This window comes from Perissodus microlepis, chromosome 16, assembly GCF_051167445.1.
Source record: "Perissodus microlepis isolate ML-2025 ecotype Zambia chromosome 16, ASM5116744v1, whole genome shotgun sequence".
Taxonomy (NCBI): Eukaryota; Metazoa; Chordata; class Actinopteri; order Cichliformes; family Cichlidae; genus Perissodus; species Perissodus microlepis.
This window is the reverse complement of record NC_140476.1, coordinates 12,293,311-12,309,242: the sequence shown is the minus strand read 5'-3', so window position 1 is coordinate 12,309,242 and position 15,932 is coordinate 12,293,311. Positions and strand designations below refer to the sequence as shown.

General features: G+C 39.1%; 1 protein-coding gene across 3 annotated transcripts in view; it reads left to right on the top strand.

Annotated features, from left to right (window-relative positions):
* erbb4b (erb-b2 receptor tyrosine kinase 4b) overlaps nucleotides 1–15,932 on the top strand; it is a 305,024-nt gene that overhangs the window by 238,968 nt on the left and 50,124 nt on the right. For 2 of the 3 annotated variants that reach the window (XM_084907994.1, XM_084907993.1), the window contains exons 18-20: nucleotides 1,508–1,630; nucleotides 3,679–3,777; nucleotides 10,883–11,068. In XM_084907994.1, coding sequence (XP_084764120.1) covers nucleotides 1,508–1,630; nucleotides 3,679–3,777; nucleotides 10,883–11,068 — 408 coding nt within the window. The remainder of the gene's footprint in view (nucleotides 1–1,507; nucleotides 1,631–3,678; nucleotides 3,778–10,882; nucleotides 11,069–15,932) is intronic. The other variant, XM_084907997.1, reaches the window with a different exon arrangement.

The following is a 15,932-nucleotide window of genomic DNA, read 5'->3' as shown; positions in this document are numbered from 1 at the left end:
TTTCAGAAATGCAGTGTAGAGAGAGAAGGTGGATAGCTACATTTGCTGCTGTTCGGCTGCTACACAGCCTCAACATCTTCAGCACCACTAATGCTGGACAGCTCCCAGCACAGTGGAAATAGCATAGAGCTTTGCCTTTGTGTGTGTACGGTTAGATCATTTTAAAGACGTCTGTATTGTCCTGGGTGTGTTTGTGGCCCCCCAGCCTACTTGTTTCCACTCTGCAGAAGCTGATTTGTTATTCCATTTAAATGAAGAATGGCTATTGTTTTTAATCAAATGGTAACCATAAGCCAGAGGGACAGAAGCTGCCAAGCACAGCCAGGCTGATTTACACTCTGTCTGTTAGGCTCTCTCTGTCCTCTCTCCCCCTCTAATCTTCCGCCCTCTCCTTTAATTCTCCTTATATTGCTCCCTCACTTATGCTTTTGCATCCTCTGACTAATTCAGCAGCTCGCTTCTCCATCGCTGTCTTGTTGTTGTTTCTGCTACAGTTCCTTTCCCGCTCCACATCTTCCTTCCTCCCTCCTCGGATATAATCTTTCTGCTTCTCCTACTATTTCATCTGTTTGTTCCTCCACTTGAGCAGTAATGAGACAACAAAAATTTCAACTCCCGTTCAGCTGCCTCAATTATCTGTCTCCCCCGGTCTTTCTCTGTTTTCATCCACCTTTCTTCATCACTCTCTTCTGTTCCCATGTAGTATCGCTTTCACTTCCTTTTACCGTAGAGAATGTCATAATAATGGTTCATCATAGTCTAGATTTATCTTCCTGGAAAAAATTCCATTACAACCCTACTGTAACCACAAGTGCAGGGGCAATAAATGTAACTACAACCAGCTGTCTTGATTTTTAGTAGATACACCTATAGAATCAATTTGAAACTCCAATGTCGCTTTGTTCTTGAGTCACAAGTTTTTCAGAAAATTTGACCTCTAACCTTGAGATTCAAACTCATCTGAGATTTTTAGTAGAAACACCTGTAGTATAAATTTGAAAGTCCTACATTGCTTCGTTCTTGAGTTATCAGTGTCACAAACTTGGGTGTTCATGTTGCCTGTCCACCCACCCAGTGTGTGTGTACTTTTCTTACCCGCTGGAACCTTCCTTAAGAGTAAATGTTGCATTTGAGTCAAACTTTTGTATGAAATTACTCTTGTTTTTCTACAATTTAAATAGTAGTTTTAGTTTTGTTATTGTAGAACCTGTTTCACTACCTGACTTCCTGGAATTTAGGTCACAGCTTTTAGAAACTGTCCTATTCTCTAAAGAAGGATTTTGCATGGAAGAAAGGTATGTTTTATTTTGAGGGTTTATTTGTTTTGTTTTTTTTCTAATATGGAAGTGTGTTCCTGAGATTCTGAGAAGCTAAATTGCATTTAATTGCTCAGCAACAAGTTGTGACGTTTTAATTTAAAGTATTATGAATTAATCTTAGTAGCTTTTGTTATGTAGATTCTAGACTTGTCTTCCAGCACTCACTGACTTATTTATTGCATTCTTAGTTGGTGGAACCTTTAACACCCAGTGGAACGGCACCCAATCAAGCCCAGCTTCGCATCCTGAAAGAAACAGAACTCAAAAGAGTCAAGATCCTCGGCTCCGGAGCTTTTGGAACTGTTTACAAGGTAAAATACAATCAAATGTGAATTAATAGTGACTATTTGCATTTTAGCTTCAAATACTTAACTGCTCCTCTACTAAAAGTGAGACCATGATGTCACATTGTGTTCACATTCTCACTCCATGAGAAAAAGACAAGAGGGACATTGCAGGATCATTAATGACAGGAAATGAGATGGAAGGCTGGAGGCGGGAGATGAAAAGAATAAGTAATAGCAGACACTGAGACCCCTGGGGTGACAGTGAAATAAGAGGTAGCTGAGGTCACCATAAGAGCAATGAAGGGTTGGGTAGAAGTTGGAAAAAAAAAATCTGAAATTAGAAAGAGCAGACTTTCTCTCACTGAAATTATAATTTGTCTTTTTTTGTGTCCACCCATTCTCATTGTAGCACCTTTTTTTTAGGCCAGAGGTATGTGGCATCAGTGTATGTCCTTTTTCAAAGCAAGGTCTTGCATGCTCTCCTGGGAAATTTCAAGGCACTTCTAGACTTGTAAGGATATGCTGTATAGTCAGTTTCAAGTCTTATAGGTGAGCTATAGAACCCTGACAGGTCTTTTACAGCCAGAAGACATCAGACTTGTACCTAATCTCCATAACTGAGAGTTCATAGGTTCAGCATTTAGACCAATTTGTAAACTGAGTGCTTTATAGGATGGCTCATACAGGTAAAACACAGTTAGTTAATTAAAGTGTAGCAATATTTAGGTTTATGTTTAATAAAACTAAGGCCACATGCTGTTCCTTGATTTGACCCATATCCATAGTTGGTGGCAATATGCTTAACTGGCTCAACTCAGCATTTCACCATTAAGAGAACAATTTGGAGCTATAGATTCTTCTGTCACAATGTGCAGTTCATGTGTTGCAACCCGCTCATAGATCACAAGTAATTAAATAAATTAAGAAAGGTGTGTGTAGGTCTGTATTAGTGGTGTAGCATAGTGATGGATGGCTAGGCAAGTGTATGGTATACATTGTATGTGCAAAAAAAAAAAACTCAAAGGAAAACTCAAAGCAAAACAGGATGACATGGCATGGAGATGGCATAGACACCTTCACAGGAGCAGAGCAGTATAGCAACAAAGGCGAGGTGCTTCTTTAAACAGCTGCACAGAACACTGTCCTCCCGTATCACAACTCCTGCAACACAAAACACACAAACAAGTACTAATCCCTAAAGCAGGCTGTGACATATGTAAATAATTTCATGTGTTTTCTAAACATTTTAGAATAAAATGGTAAATTCTGTGTATGGATATGTTCTCCTCCTAATGTAAAATTTGTCATTTTATTCTGCAGTGTTAGCTGTAGCAGCCCGTTTGCAGATGCAGTTCTAAATAAATGTGTTGTTAATAAACTGAGGTATTTACAAACCTGTAAACCATTTTTTCCAGCTAGAACATCGATGTCCAAGCTTTCATAAAGTGTGCCCTTAAATTATTGTGCTGAATAATGATCATCTGCAGAATTACATGTAAAAGGGAACATAAAACTGCATCAAATCGATCGTCATTATCACCTTGGATAATTCTTTGATGGGATAGTTGTTTTTGCTAAGTGTGAAATCTAGGCCTTCTGTCACTCTGGATGTGTAGTCACATAAGGGTGGAACAAAGGTGGAACACATTTTAATCACTTTGAAAAAGTTATGAGGTACTTAATTTTTCTCCTCTTTCAAATATTCCATCCACTTTGGCAGCTGTTAAATCACTTTAAACCTCCCTAAAATTAGATACTTCAAAATGATTAAATAGTTTTGCCCAAGTCTTTTTGAAGGGCGAAATAACCTTAATTGCACAGCATGCAATTCATTTTTATAATCAGCCAGTGAGAATATGGAACGTTGTTATTTATAAAGCTGACAAAGTAGAATTTAGAGTGTAAAACGCTCAATTTATTGAGATTCCTGCTGTTCCTCCAGGAGTTATAATACTTTTTTTAAAACATTTCTGTGAGTAGAGGATTTGTGACTGTGCAATTAGTGTAATGACTCATCATCATGTTGTGTGTGTGTGTGTGTGTGTATGTGTCTGTGTGTGTTTCTTCTTTAGGGTATCTGGGTCCCAGAGGGGGAAACTGTGAAAATCCCTGTTGCCATTAAAATCCTAAATGAGGCCACAGGACCCAAGGCTAATGTGGAATTCATGGATGTGAGTATCTTGAAAACAAAATCCAAAAAAAGAGACTTGACAATACAATTCAAACTCAGCTTTTATAAAGATAACATATACGCAGGTAAATTACAAGCTAAATATCATGTAGTTTGTACACCTTTTGTTCCAAAGCCTGTTAGTCACACTGTTTAAAGGTGCTGCAATTTATACATACAGTATGTAAGGGAGCGAACACTGACCTTTTCTTTTAAAGGCCTTTAACCAGCTGTACATTGCATTCGTTGCTGACAAGTTAACTTCAGTTTAGCGCTAAACTAGCCTACAAAAGCACTACACAGATGGTTGTAAAGTGAAATCTAAAGTTGAACCCCACAAGCAGCAGACTATAACCATAAGGGGCCTGTAGGAGCCCTACATATGAAGATATACACGCACCATGCCATGGGCTCCTAGCACAGTGCACTAGGCCCCATTTATAAAACATTCACATCTTGGCTCATTTCAAAAGGAAGAGTGAAAAAAAAATCAAAATTATTACCCTGTGATGATGCAATGCAGATGAAATAACTCATATCAACACACGTACCCATGCACGCACGCACACACACACACGCACACACATTGAAAGCGACCCACTTGCACTCGTGTATTGCACTTAGTTTGACAGTCTAAAAGGAAGAGTTTTGGAGGGTTAGCATTTCTATTTTTATCACGATGTCTTTGATGAATATCCCATATGTGTTTAATTTATGTTCCAAGTGCTTTGGGAGGTTGTCTGACAATCAGAAAATCAGACAGAGAAATGAGATAACAACATGTAGGGGCAATAGAAACAGTGGAGATAACGTATATAACAGCAGAAAGGCATGTGTCCATGTGGATCTACTCATAAACTTGGTTAATTTTCCTCATAAATAGTTTTGGGGTTTCTTTTCTCTTTTTAAGAATCCCTTCCATCACCTCTGTCTATATCCACAGTGGTCTTCTAATGACTGACTGCTGAGCAGCTGGGGGCTCAAGCTTCTGCTCCAGGGAACGCCAGTGGTAGTTACAAAGGGAAAGCAGAGTGCCATTCATTTACTTTGCCATCCATTATTTTCTAGGCAGACTGGGATTTCTGACTGGTGACCTTCTAGCTGCAGGCCACTCAAAGCCCCAGTCTCACTTGCCACTGACTGTTTGAAGAATGTCACAGAGAATTGATTGTCTTTCAACATGCGTGTGTGTGTGTGGTTGGTTCTGTGTAGGAGTTTGGCACTCCTTACCTGTGGTGCAGTAAGAGAAGGGAACCTCTCTTTTTTTATGGCTAACAATAAAATACCAACCCTGTCTCCTTTCAGCAAGTGCTTGGCAAAAGGAAAGGGTGCAGTACTGGCATGTGTGTATCGATCTGCATGCATTTAGGAGTGTGCATGTTTGTGTATGCAATAAGGATAACAGCTAGAGCATGCTATTCCTTTAGTTTTGATTAAACAAAATTAAAATCTTATTTTCTTTTTTATTAATGTTTTACTTAGGTATTATTCTCCAAGGCCCTCCAATATATCAATTTTAATAATGTGAGACATCCATACAATGCACAAAATGCAGCAATCTATAAAGCTCTTCTCAACAGTGATCCACAGAAAAGAGAAAAAGTTTCAGTTTAGCTTTTTTTTTTAAACAAATTGTTTTAATATTATTACATACTAATACAATTCTGAAGACTTGTAACTACCTTATTTCAGTTTACCTTCATGACGAGCTACAGAAGTAGCACAAGTTTGTAAAAACAGTGTTTCCTAATGCTTGTATTTAATTGTAACAGCGAAATTACAATTTAGTGGGGATGTAAACTTTATACAGTCAGTGTACAAAAAAGAACAACCCCTGCAAATCCCTTTTTGTGTTTTATATAACTGTTATCTCAGCCCAACAGTAGTGCTTTCCAGGGCCTAAAGGGATGATCACAGGGTTTGTTATTCACAGACATATTCTCTTTTTTTACAATACCTAACCACAACTACTACTGCCCCTACCTCTCCACTTAATGGCTTTAAAGTCTATTGTCACAATTCCTCATGTCATGTGTTTTTCAATTCAGTATAATTCTTGTATATACTTATTTTATATATAGAAAACTCTTTAGGATGCTGTGGAAGTATTGTGTTTTCTGGATAATAGCTCACAGAAGGGATCTGAATAGGATGCAGGGCTAACAGATTACAGGATACCCCACTGCAGTGCTAAGTAAACACCACAATATAAATTTGCTTGTAAGGAATCTTGCAGGCAGAAAGGAAAAGCCAGTCAGTCAAAGACTTTGGCCCAATTTACCATTACCCTCAGTGTAACTATACCCATCACTGGCATGTAAACAGGGACCTCATTATGTAAGCATTGTGATAGATGAGCCATATCAGTTCTAAAATGTATAGTGGTTGCATCTCTCTGTTAGTGTTCATTGGAGCTTTATGCATTGATTCTCTCCCCAGTAAAAGCAAACAGCCACACCTGCCTGTCTTGTGTATTTTGCCGTACACCTACCCACCCGATGATGAATTTTCAATTTTTGTAAGGTTGCAGGTGAGCAAATTTAAGCCTGTTTCTGTCTTTTGGAGAGTTTCTATACCATGGGATCAATAGGGGTCTGTTAGTGTTTATGTTGCAATCATATGCAATATTACAAGCTTCAGGTATAGTTGCTTTGTGTCTACATACTGTAGAGTATAACAGAAAGATTTCATAATACAAAACATCAGCACAAAGAAACCATTGCTCTATATTTAAAGGCAAATATTCCTGATTTGCAGCAATCTGACCTTGGTCTATTTACTACATTTTTTTTGCTTACTACATAGAATGCTGACAATCTCAAAGTGCGAAGTCACTTTGATGTCAAGGTTTTGAATAAAATTGCACTGTTTTTGACTGAGTGGAACCTTGCTGTTCACTTCAAGAGGAACTTCAACCTTAAACAGAATAAGGGGTCCTATGATCTTTGGCAGTTCAGTCTATGCTGGTAAACATGATGAATTTTCTAGAAGTGTGAGTCTGGCATTTGTCATTCTGACCCAGTACAACATATTGTGAAAAAGGTGCTACTGTGTATATACAGTGGCTTGCAAAAGTATTCGGCCCCCTTGAACTTTTCCACATTTTGTCACATTACAGCCACAAACATGAATCAATTTTATTGGAATTCCACGTGAAAGACCAATACAAAGTGGTGTACACGTGAGAAGTGGAATGAAAATCATACATGATTCCAAACATTTTTTACAAATAAATAACTGCAAAGTGGGCTGTGCGTAATTATTCAGCCCCCTGAGTCAATACTTTGTAGAACCACCTTTTGCTGCAATTACAGCTGCCAGTCTTTTAGGGTATGTCTCTACCAGTTTTGCACATCTAGAGACTGAAATCTTTGCCCATTCTCCTTTGCAAAACAGCTCCAGCTCAGTCAGAGTAGATGGACAGCGTTTGTGAACAGCAGTTTTCAGATCTTGTCACAGATTCTCGATTGGATTTAGATCTGGACTTTGACTGGGTCATTCTAACACATGGATATGTTTTGTTTTAAACCATTCCATTGTTGCCCTGGCTTTATGTTTAGGGTCGTTGTCCTGCTGGAAGGTGAACCTCCGCCCCAGTCTCAAGTCTGTTGCAGACTCCAAGAGGTTTTCTTCCAAGATTGCCCTGTATTTGGCTCCATCCATCTTCCCAACTCTGACCAGCTTCCCTGTCCCTGCTGAAGAGAAGCACCCCGAGAGCATGATGCTGCCACCACCATATTTGACAGTGGAGATGGTGTGTTCAGAGTGATGTGCAGTGTTAGTTTTTCACCACACATAGCGTTTTGCATTTTGGCCAAAAATTTCCAACGGCTTTCTTCTTGCCACTCTTCCATAAAGGCCAACTTTGTGCAGTGCACAACTAATAGATGTCCTATGGACAGATTCCCCCACCTGAGCTGTAGATTTCTGCAGCTCGTCCAGAGTCACCATGGGCCTCTTGGCTGCATTTCTGATCAGCGCTCTCCTTGTTCGGCCTGTGAGTTTAGGTGGACGGCCTTGTCTTGGTAGGTTTACAGTTGTGCCATACTTCTTCCATTTCTGAATGATTGCTTGAACAGTGCTCCGTGGGATGTTCAAGGCTTGGGAAATCTTTTTGTAGCCTAAGCCTGCTTTAAATTTCTCAATAACTTTATCCCTGACCTGTCTGGTGTGTTCTTTGGACTTCATGGTGTTGTTGCTCCCAATATTCCCTTAGACAACCTCTGAGGCCGTCACAGAGCAGTTGTATTTGTACTGACATTAGATTACACACAGGTGGACTCTATTTAGTCATTAGCACTCATCAGGCAATGTCTATGGGCAACTGACTGCACTCAGACCAAAGGGGGCTGAATAATTACGCACAGCCCACTTTTCAGTTATTTATTTGTAAAAATTGTTTGGAATCATGTATGATTTTCGTTCCACTTCTCACGTGTACACCACTTTGTATTGGTCTTTCACGTGGAATTCCAATAAAATTGATTCATGTTTTAGGCTGTAATGTAACAAAATGTGGGAAAGTTCAAGGGGGCCGAATACTTTTGCAAGCCACTTTTTTTTTTTCCCTGTAGGAGATGTTTCACGAGTATGTTAGGTGTTTGGCCATTTAGTACCTGTACATATAGCGGATGTACAGTAGATCCACAGGATCTCGTCTCTAATTTTTGGAGATGATGTGGTTCTGTTGCTTTCAACAGGTGGTGGTCCCCAAGTCCCACTGGAGTGGGTGTTCAGCGTTAAAGTGTAGATTGTCCACTCCGTTCAGGGACTAGTTGCTGCCCCAAGTGGAGGAGTAAAAGTGTGTTGGAGATTAAAAAGAGATTATGTCTCTCAGCTGGACTGGGAAGCCTCTGTGTTCTCCTGGATGAGTAAGAGGAGATACCTGGGGAGAGGGAGGCCTGGACTCCAAGTATACACCAAGTGAACCAAAATGTCTTCCTAAAGAAATCACATCCGAAGCTACAACCATTCGGTGTAGGGCAGGACCAATAGAAGTAATATAAGATGATTAGTTTAAATTTTGTGACCTCTGAACATTTATGGTAAAAGGTAACAGAATGCAAAACATACTTAGCTACCCAAAGATGGTCAGATCAAACCTTAGCATACATCTGGCAGTTAAGTTGGATTGTGGTCTGATCACCACTCTGGAGTTCATTTTGAGATCACTGCCTCCAAAGGGTCTCAGTTCAACTGTTGTGAACCGGACCAAATGCGATTGCACAAATGAACTTCACCAGGGAAAATGAGCCAGAGTTTGATTTAAATTGATTAGGCAGCACAGGTGTGAAAACACCCTTAGACCATCTAAAGCTTGACTTCAGCAGATGACAGAAATCAGTTATGGTCAGTCCAAAACTGAGGTCCTCAATAACACAGAAAGATATGTGCACCAGTTTCCAAAAAACATACATATGTGTCAGAATCTTAGTTCTCTGTTCTCACAGTGAATATTCTGACACATTCCACATGCACAAACAAGCCATAAAACAATCATGAAAGAATGCAGAATAACCTGACCTATGAGGAAATGTTGTTTTGAGTATGAATTTTATTTAGGGAAAGAAACATTCAAACTCTTATCAAACTGATAGAAGTGAAAGAGAAAGTTTAAAAATTACCTTTGTGAGAGTGGTTCATCTCAGTTTTGGTGACACAGCATATCAGTAAGAAATAAGGGGGGAAGACAAGACACTGTCGAGATGATAAATGTGTGTTCAAGAGGCTCGTCTGAGCTAACATTAAGGTTGATGTAAATATTACAAAACACAGCAGATACCTAAATCTGTGTGTTGCCTTTGCTTCTAGGCCACCAAGAAAAACATTGGCATAAAAGCATTCATGGTCTTACAAATTTGATTTTAACTAGTGAAATCTTTGTTTAATGGAATCCCTGCAGCAACAAATATTAAAAGTTTATAATCTTCAAACATCAAGCTACAATAACATTTGTTTTAGTTAAAATCGCTCATCTAAAAGCAGACACAGAAAGTTTGTTACATATGAAGCTGAAGTTTACTGCATTAGTCCAGAGTAGCTGACTCTTTGTAGCAGGCCATGAGTAAAGGCTGGCACAAGGTTCAGAAATGAGTTGGCTTGGAGACCTAACTGGTGTAATAATAAGGAGTTGACCTGAAGTACAGGAGACACGCATTACAAAAGAACTCAATTGTTTAGAGACCAAAATGCAAGAGCTAGAATTTGGCCATCACACATGTGCCACATGGGATACTGAACATGGAGTGAAGAGACTTGATGTGAAGATGAGTCTCAGGTGTGCCAGTTCAGTGAGCGTTGCGAGTGCTGGAGTTGCCACAACCAGCACTCACACCAGACAGCCAAGGCTGTTTTCAGGATATTTTCAAAAGAGTGTCACACTGTAGACTAAAACAAGACATCAGAATAAATATAAAATTGGCGCTGAAAACACAATTTTCAGGCTTGTGTCCTAATGCAGGTGTATTATTTGAAAAGTGGGGCTGTACAAAAACATCATTTAGCATCAAATTCTTCTTTGGCTAAAGTGAAAGGGAAGCTTATCATACTTGTGGGGTGATGCCACCATGTGCTGCCCCACTCAATATGTCCCTGCAGACAAAGAAAAACAGACAGGAACTATGAGGAAGAGATGAATAGAAATGTGAAGAGAGAGAGATGGTGAAGTGCTGCTAGGATCCTAGTCATTTTTTTTTAATGTAGTGGTCTCCTCAGGTATGTAATTAGCATTCCCAGTAATAAAATACTTCTTGAAACTCAACTTGTAATTCAGGCAGTGAAAAGTGCCATCTTCTTATCCATTCACAATTTGGAGAACTAAAAGAAACAGCATTTCTTTTATTATTAAATAAAAAAAATATTACCAGTAGAAAGAAAAACACAAATAAATGTATTTCAGTCTTTTCTGCAGCCAAATTGTTTTGGCACAGTTTACCTCATACCCATCACACAATCTGACATGTTTCTAATAAATAGCATATTTTTTATGTGTTTATTGAAAATGACGACTGTTGGAAATAAACATTGCTGACATACTGTTACAGATTAAAACAGCCACCTGTAATCATTACCCTCCACATGCCTGAGTGTATATCTGTGTCATTCAGGAGGCTCTGATCATGGCTAGCATGGAGCACCCGCACCTGGTCCGACTGCTGGGTGTCTGCTTGAGTCCGACAATCCAGCTGGTCACACAGCTGATGCCTCACGGATGCCTGCTCGACTATGTCCATGAGCACAAAGACAACATTGGATCACAGCTATTGCTCAATTGGTGTGTCCAGATAGCCAAGGTAAGGAAACTGAGCCATTATTACCTATTTAAGTATAAAATACATGATTTGCTAATATGGTCAGTGTATTTACTTTCTAAGTGATATTTGGTGATAAACCTAGTGCGTGGTTTGAGTGGCATTCTGGTTCATTCATCAAGGGTTTTTATTGAATGCATGCTTGAATTTGCTTTGGAAAACAACTACGGTACTGTTCTATTATGTTTCAAGCGATAGAGGCCAAATGCATTACAACATAATTTCTAAACTGAGAAAAAAAAATGTGTTTATGTTAGTCCGTAGCACATGGCCGCAAGCCATGGACAACTGAGTGGCTATTGGTAAAGTGTGAGTGTTTATGGATTCAGCAGCAGACACCGGCACCTCCGTTTCCTCGTCTCTATGTAGAAGTGAAGTAAATAATTCAAAGTCTTACTTAACTTTAGTGGGGGAAGTGTGGAATGCAGGAAATCAGTGTTATAGTATCATGGAGTTTATTACAAATTGTTAGAATTTTGTTGTCAGTATCAATAGCTGACAGATACACATGAAGTCATATGAAAAAGGTTTGCACTGGAGTCTGTGCAGTACCTTTACTGCTTTCATGGGAAATAAGAAGGCCAAATGCTTCTACTTCAGTACTCTTGATTAACGGGATCATCAGCAAATGTAAAGTTTGGGCAGGCTGCTGGTCTCAAGCATTTAGATTAGTGTCAACACAATGCGACAACCTCCCCAGGAGTGGAAGCAAATTCACCCCAAGATCAAATTGTACAGCACTCAAAAAAATTCCAAGAAACCCAGAGCTACATCTCTGACTGGTCTCAGTTAGCATGTTAAATGTTAAAGTTCATGACGGTAACATTGAAAAAAAGTGGAACAAGTGTGAGTCATTTGGAAGGGTTTCTGGGAGAATTCCCTGGCCTCTAAAAAGAAAATGGCAGCAATGCAGCTTAGGTTTGCATACTTGCATCTAAACAAATCACAAAACCTCTAGAAAAATGTCCTTCAGAAAAACGAGACCAAATTATTGACTTTCACGCACAGTAGTGGAAGGATGAACAATTGTTTTGCAAACAAGGAAGCTGGGCACCTTAGTGTTACTGACTTGACCATGAACATGTTTGTATACCAAAGCATTTTGGAGTAAAGTGTTTACCCCAAACCAGGTCAGTCATGCAACAGGACATTGATCCCAAGGGATCCCAAAATGGGTGAAAAGAAAAGAATTAAGGTGTTGCAATGGCCCTGTCAGAGGCCAAACCTCAACCTGATTCAAAATATTATGGCTGGGCTTTCAGAGAGCTGTACAAAACACAATGAAATGAGGCAACAGTGGAAAATAGTGTTGGGTCAAAAATCTTCCACAGTGATATGAGAAACTGATAAAGTCATACAGACAATTATTACTTCAAGTTATCCGTTGTTGTTCCACAAGCTATTGAATCATAGGCTGTATGATGATGTAGGTATTCACAGGACTGCGGAGTCCTATGAAAACGTTCTGTTTCTTATGACTGTGTTAATGTGTCCGGCTTTCCCATGTCTGTGATTAAATCTCCAAATATCTTACATTTTTTGAGTGGTTCATGAAATTGTCATACACACACCGAAAAATAACAGGTTAAAAAGCCAGGAGAATCCAAATGAAAATGGAAAATGGCTTAGTAATCCCTGTAGTCCCTGATTTAATATCTTAGACAAAATTTTCAGTTGCTGTTTTTGGCTACATCAGAAGCAGGCTTTGCCCAAGTGAGTTGCCAAGGGAAAATATTAAACCATCAGTTAAATTTGGGACACAGTTGTGATCACACCACATATAAAGTGCTTTTTATTTAACAGCAAAAGGCGATCATAGCTTGCATTTAGTCTTGCCATGCCGCTGCTGACAAACCCCCATGCTGTGTAACATAAACATTTTCATGGTATAGAATTAATCATACAAATTACATTGTCAAAAAACAATGAGATAAGCTACATGTACATGAATAAATATATGCCTGCTGTGAACAGTTGTCAACATGGAGGGATTTATAATTCATAAAGGGTAGATATGATGATGTATTATTTACCACTGTGTTGTGTTACAGTGTGTCCCATGCATATATTGTTTTGTGTTTTCAATAATTGGCTACCGCTCCTGGAGACACAAATAGCCACCAGAGGCCTCGGTTAATAAGGTGCCCACCCTTGAGTTGACACAAACACAAATTGTCCTTCATAAATACAAAAAGAATTCTCTGAATGAGACTCATAATAACGTCTATCTAAACTTGAGTCTAGAAAATACACATTTTTTATTCTGTTTATCGTCAGCGCACGCACTCTTGCGGCCTCACATGGCTATTAAGGTTCTTGCAAGTGACAGGGCTCCATTCTGAGGCAACATCCCTGTGGTCCTCCCTCTCAGTCAAGGCCATGATCATAGCCGTAGATTATTAATGGAGTGATCTGTCATGAGAGCCATACTAATGAGCATATTCATCAGAGCCACCGCATACGCAGAGCTATGATGCCCAGAATTTTCTTCCTTTTCTTCTTTTTTTCTCTATTTTGTTTTATACTTGCATGTTCTGTTACTAAGAATCATTTTCTCTTCCTTATGACTTCTTGGTTTTTGACTCTCCGAATCCAACAGCACTCTCTTCCATATGTTGTAGTTGTGATGTGAGTAATTTAGAACTGATCTGGCTACTGCTAAGTAAAAAAAAAAAAAAAAAAAAAAAGTATTATTCTGCTGTTTTCCTGTGGTAAGCACAGTGCAGTCTGAAATGCTGTTTCCAGTCAATCTGGACAGCTTCTTTGAGAAGTTTTACACAAGGGGCTTGATGAATAGCTTTGTCTTTATATTAGTTTGATGGGTGAAATGTGGAAACAGTTCAACCATCACACTAATTTGCCTGGGAAGGGAAGTGAAATCCACTTGTAGACTTTGTCATATGTTTAGTCAGTTCTGGCTCTACACAACTGAATACAAGGACTACAATACAGAGTGATAACTGCGATATCTTAATGATTAAATCAGGCATTGGAATGCAGTTGACAAGAGGAGGACTTTAAATCTTAAGTTTAAAGTGCCTACCACCTCAAACAAAGTCGCCACTATGAATTTATTATTGGTAAGCCATACAAAAGGTTATACTATAGAACATGTGTTCATAGGCACATTGAGTCTAATGTACACATGATCTAAGAGGATAACAAGCAGGCCTGCCCTGTTGTGAACACAACATCACACAATTTTCATATTGTCCCTTGGCCTTGCATATTACTTATTATTTTCACTTCCCCGTGTTTTCCTTTAACCATGCTAGTAGACCGGCTCCAATGGTCTCTTTCAAATTGAAGTAATGGCCTTCCTATGTATACTTTGTGTGTTCTCCCTGTGCCCGAGTCGGTTTTCTCAAGCCTTCTCTTAAAGTTCAAAGACTGTTCAGTGTTTCTCAAAAGAATCTCCACCTCTAAAGTAAGACTGATTTTTTGTTTTATTTTCTTTTAAAGAAAAAGAAAGTTAAGTTAAATCACAGATAATCATGGACTGTATCCTACTATGAGTTTGACATTAAGTGGAAAAAATTGAAATGTGTGAAGGACTGCCATCAAACTTGCGACAGGCAGTAATTTACCCACTGGAACATATTTCTCTCTGTCTGCTGAAGTTTCATCGAGCACACTTATCAGGTAAAAATTATCAGGTAAAAACCTCAAACGCACAAACCACTAAGCTCTTTTAAAAAAAAAAATCACATTGCCATTTATAATCCTTTTATCAGACTAAGACTGACAAGCTGGCAATGTCTATTCTAAGAAAAGATCGAGGAAATATTGCGCGCATTGTACTGAAATTCTTTAAGCCTTTTAGCTTATTCAACTTTCTGTCAACTACATATTTCTGCATCAATCTTTGTCAGAGCAGAAGAAGGTGGTTGGATGCAGTTAAAAGGATTGACACTGATCACGTGGAGGACATATAGTCTGTTCTATTTAAATGTCTTTTTCCTAGTGCGTAACTTTTGATTTTTGTCTTGCTTTTGTCTTCTACGGTGTCTCACATATTTATCCCTATTACTTATTGCTATAGCTACCAAGACTGTCAGCAAGGACTTCTTGTTGAGACATGTTTCTTCTCACACTCATGAGTTCATCTTTTGTATACCGAGGCCAATCAAAATGTGGGCTATTTTCTCAAGATATGGGACAGTAGATACAAATGCTGTGCAGTCTCACATAGAGTGGGATATCTGCTCATGCTAGGTTGCAGTGTTTATACTTCCAGAAGTCCAACACTGCTTTTTTGCAAAGCAGCTAGTGTGCAAATGATCCACACAAGGTGTCCTTGGTCCTTTGCATTTGCTTGGTTGTGGCAATGGTGACACTTGTCTCAGTCCCAACAAATCGCAAGTCCTGGTTTAGCATCAGATTTAAGTGCTAGGGATTAATGCATTAATAATGCATCTGTAATCACTGTGTTAAAAAGTTCAATTAAAATGTGACAAGAAGTGTCTGTATGATGCCAACAAGCTTGTGATTTTTTTATTTTATTTAACAGCTCGGTGTCCCATTAACTGTAAGACTTGTCTCAGTATCAAGTAGTGACAGCAATTCAATGCCACATTTTGGACAACGTTACGCTGTAGGAATGCCTCGCCGAGCCAAGCATTATAGTAGAAATTCTTCACTGAATACACCACCACCTTTTCTACTTCTTTTGTCAACATTGCTGGCCTGGGTTGCCTCCAAGTCAGTGATTGTGTGAATGTGTGTGTGATGAGAGGGCCACACTGTGTGTTTCACAGGGTCATTTCTCAGTGTAAACCAGACTAGGCAAACATGCCTCTCTCCAACTCATTACATACATCCCCAGGGTTCCAATGAAAACTCAGTT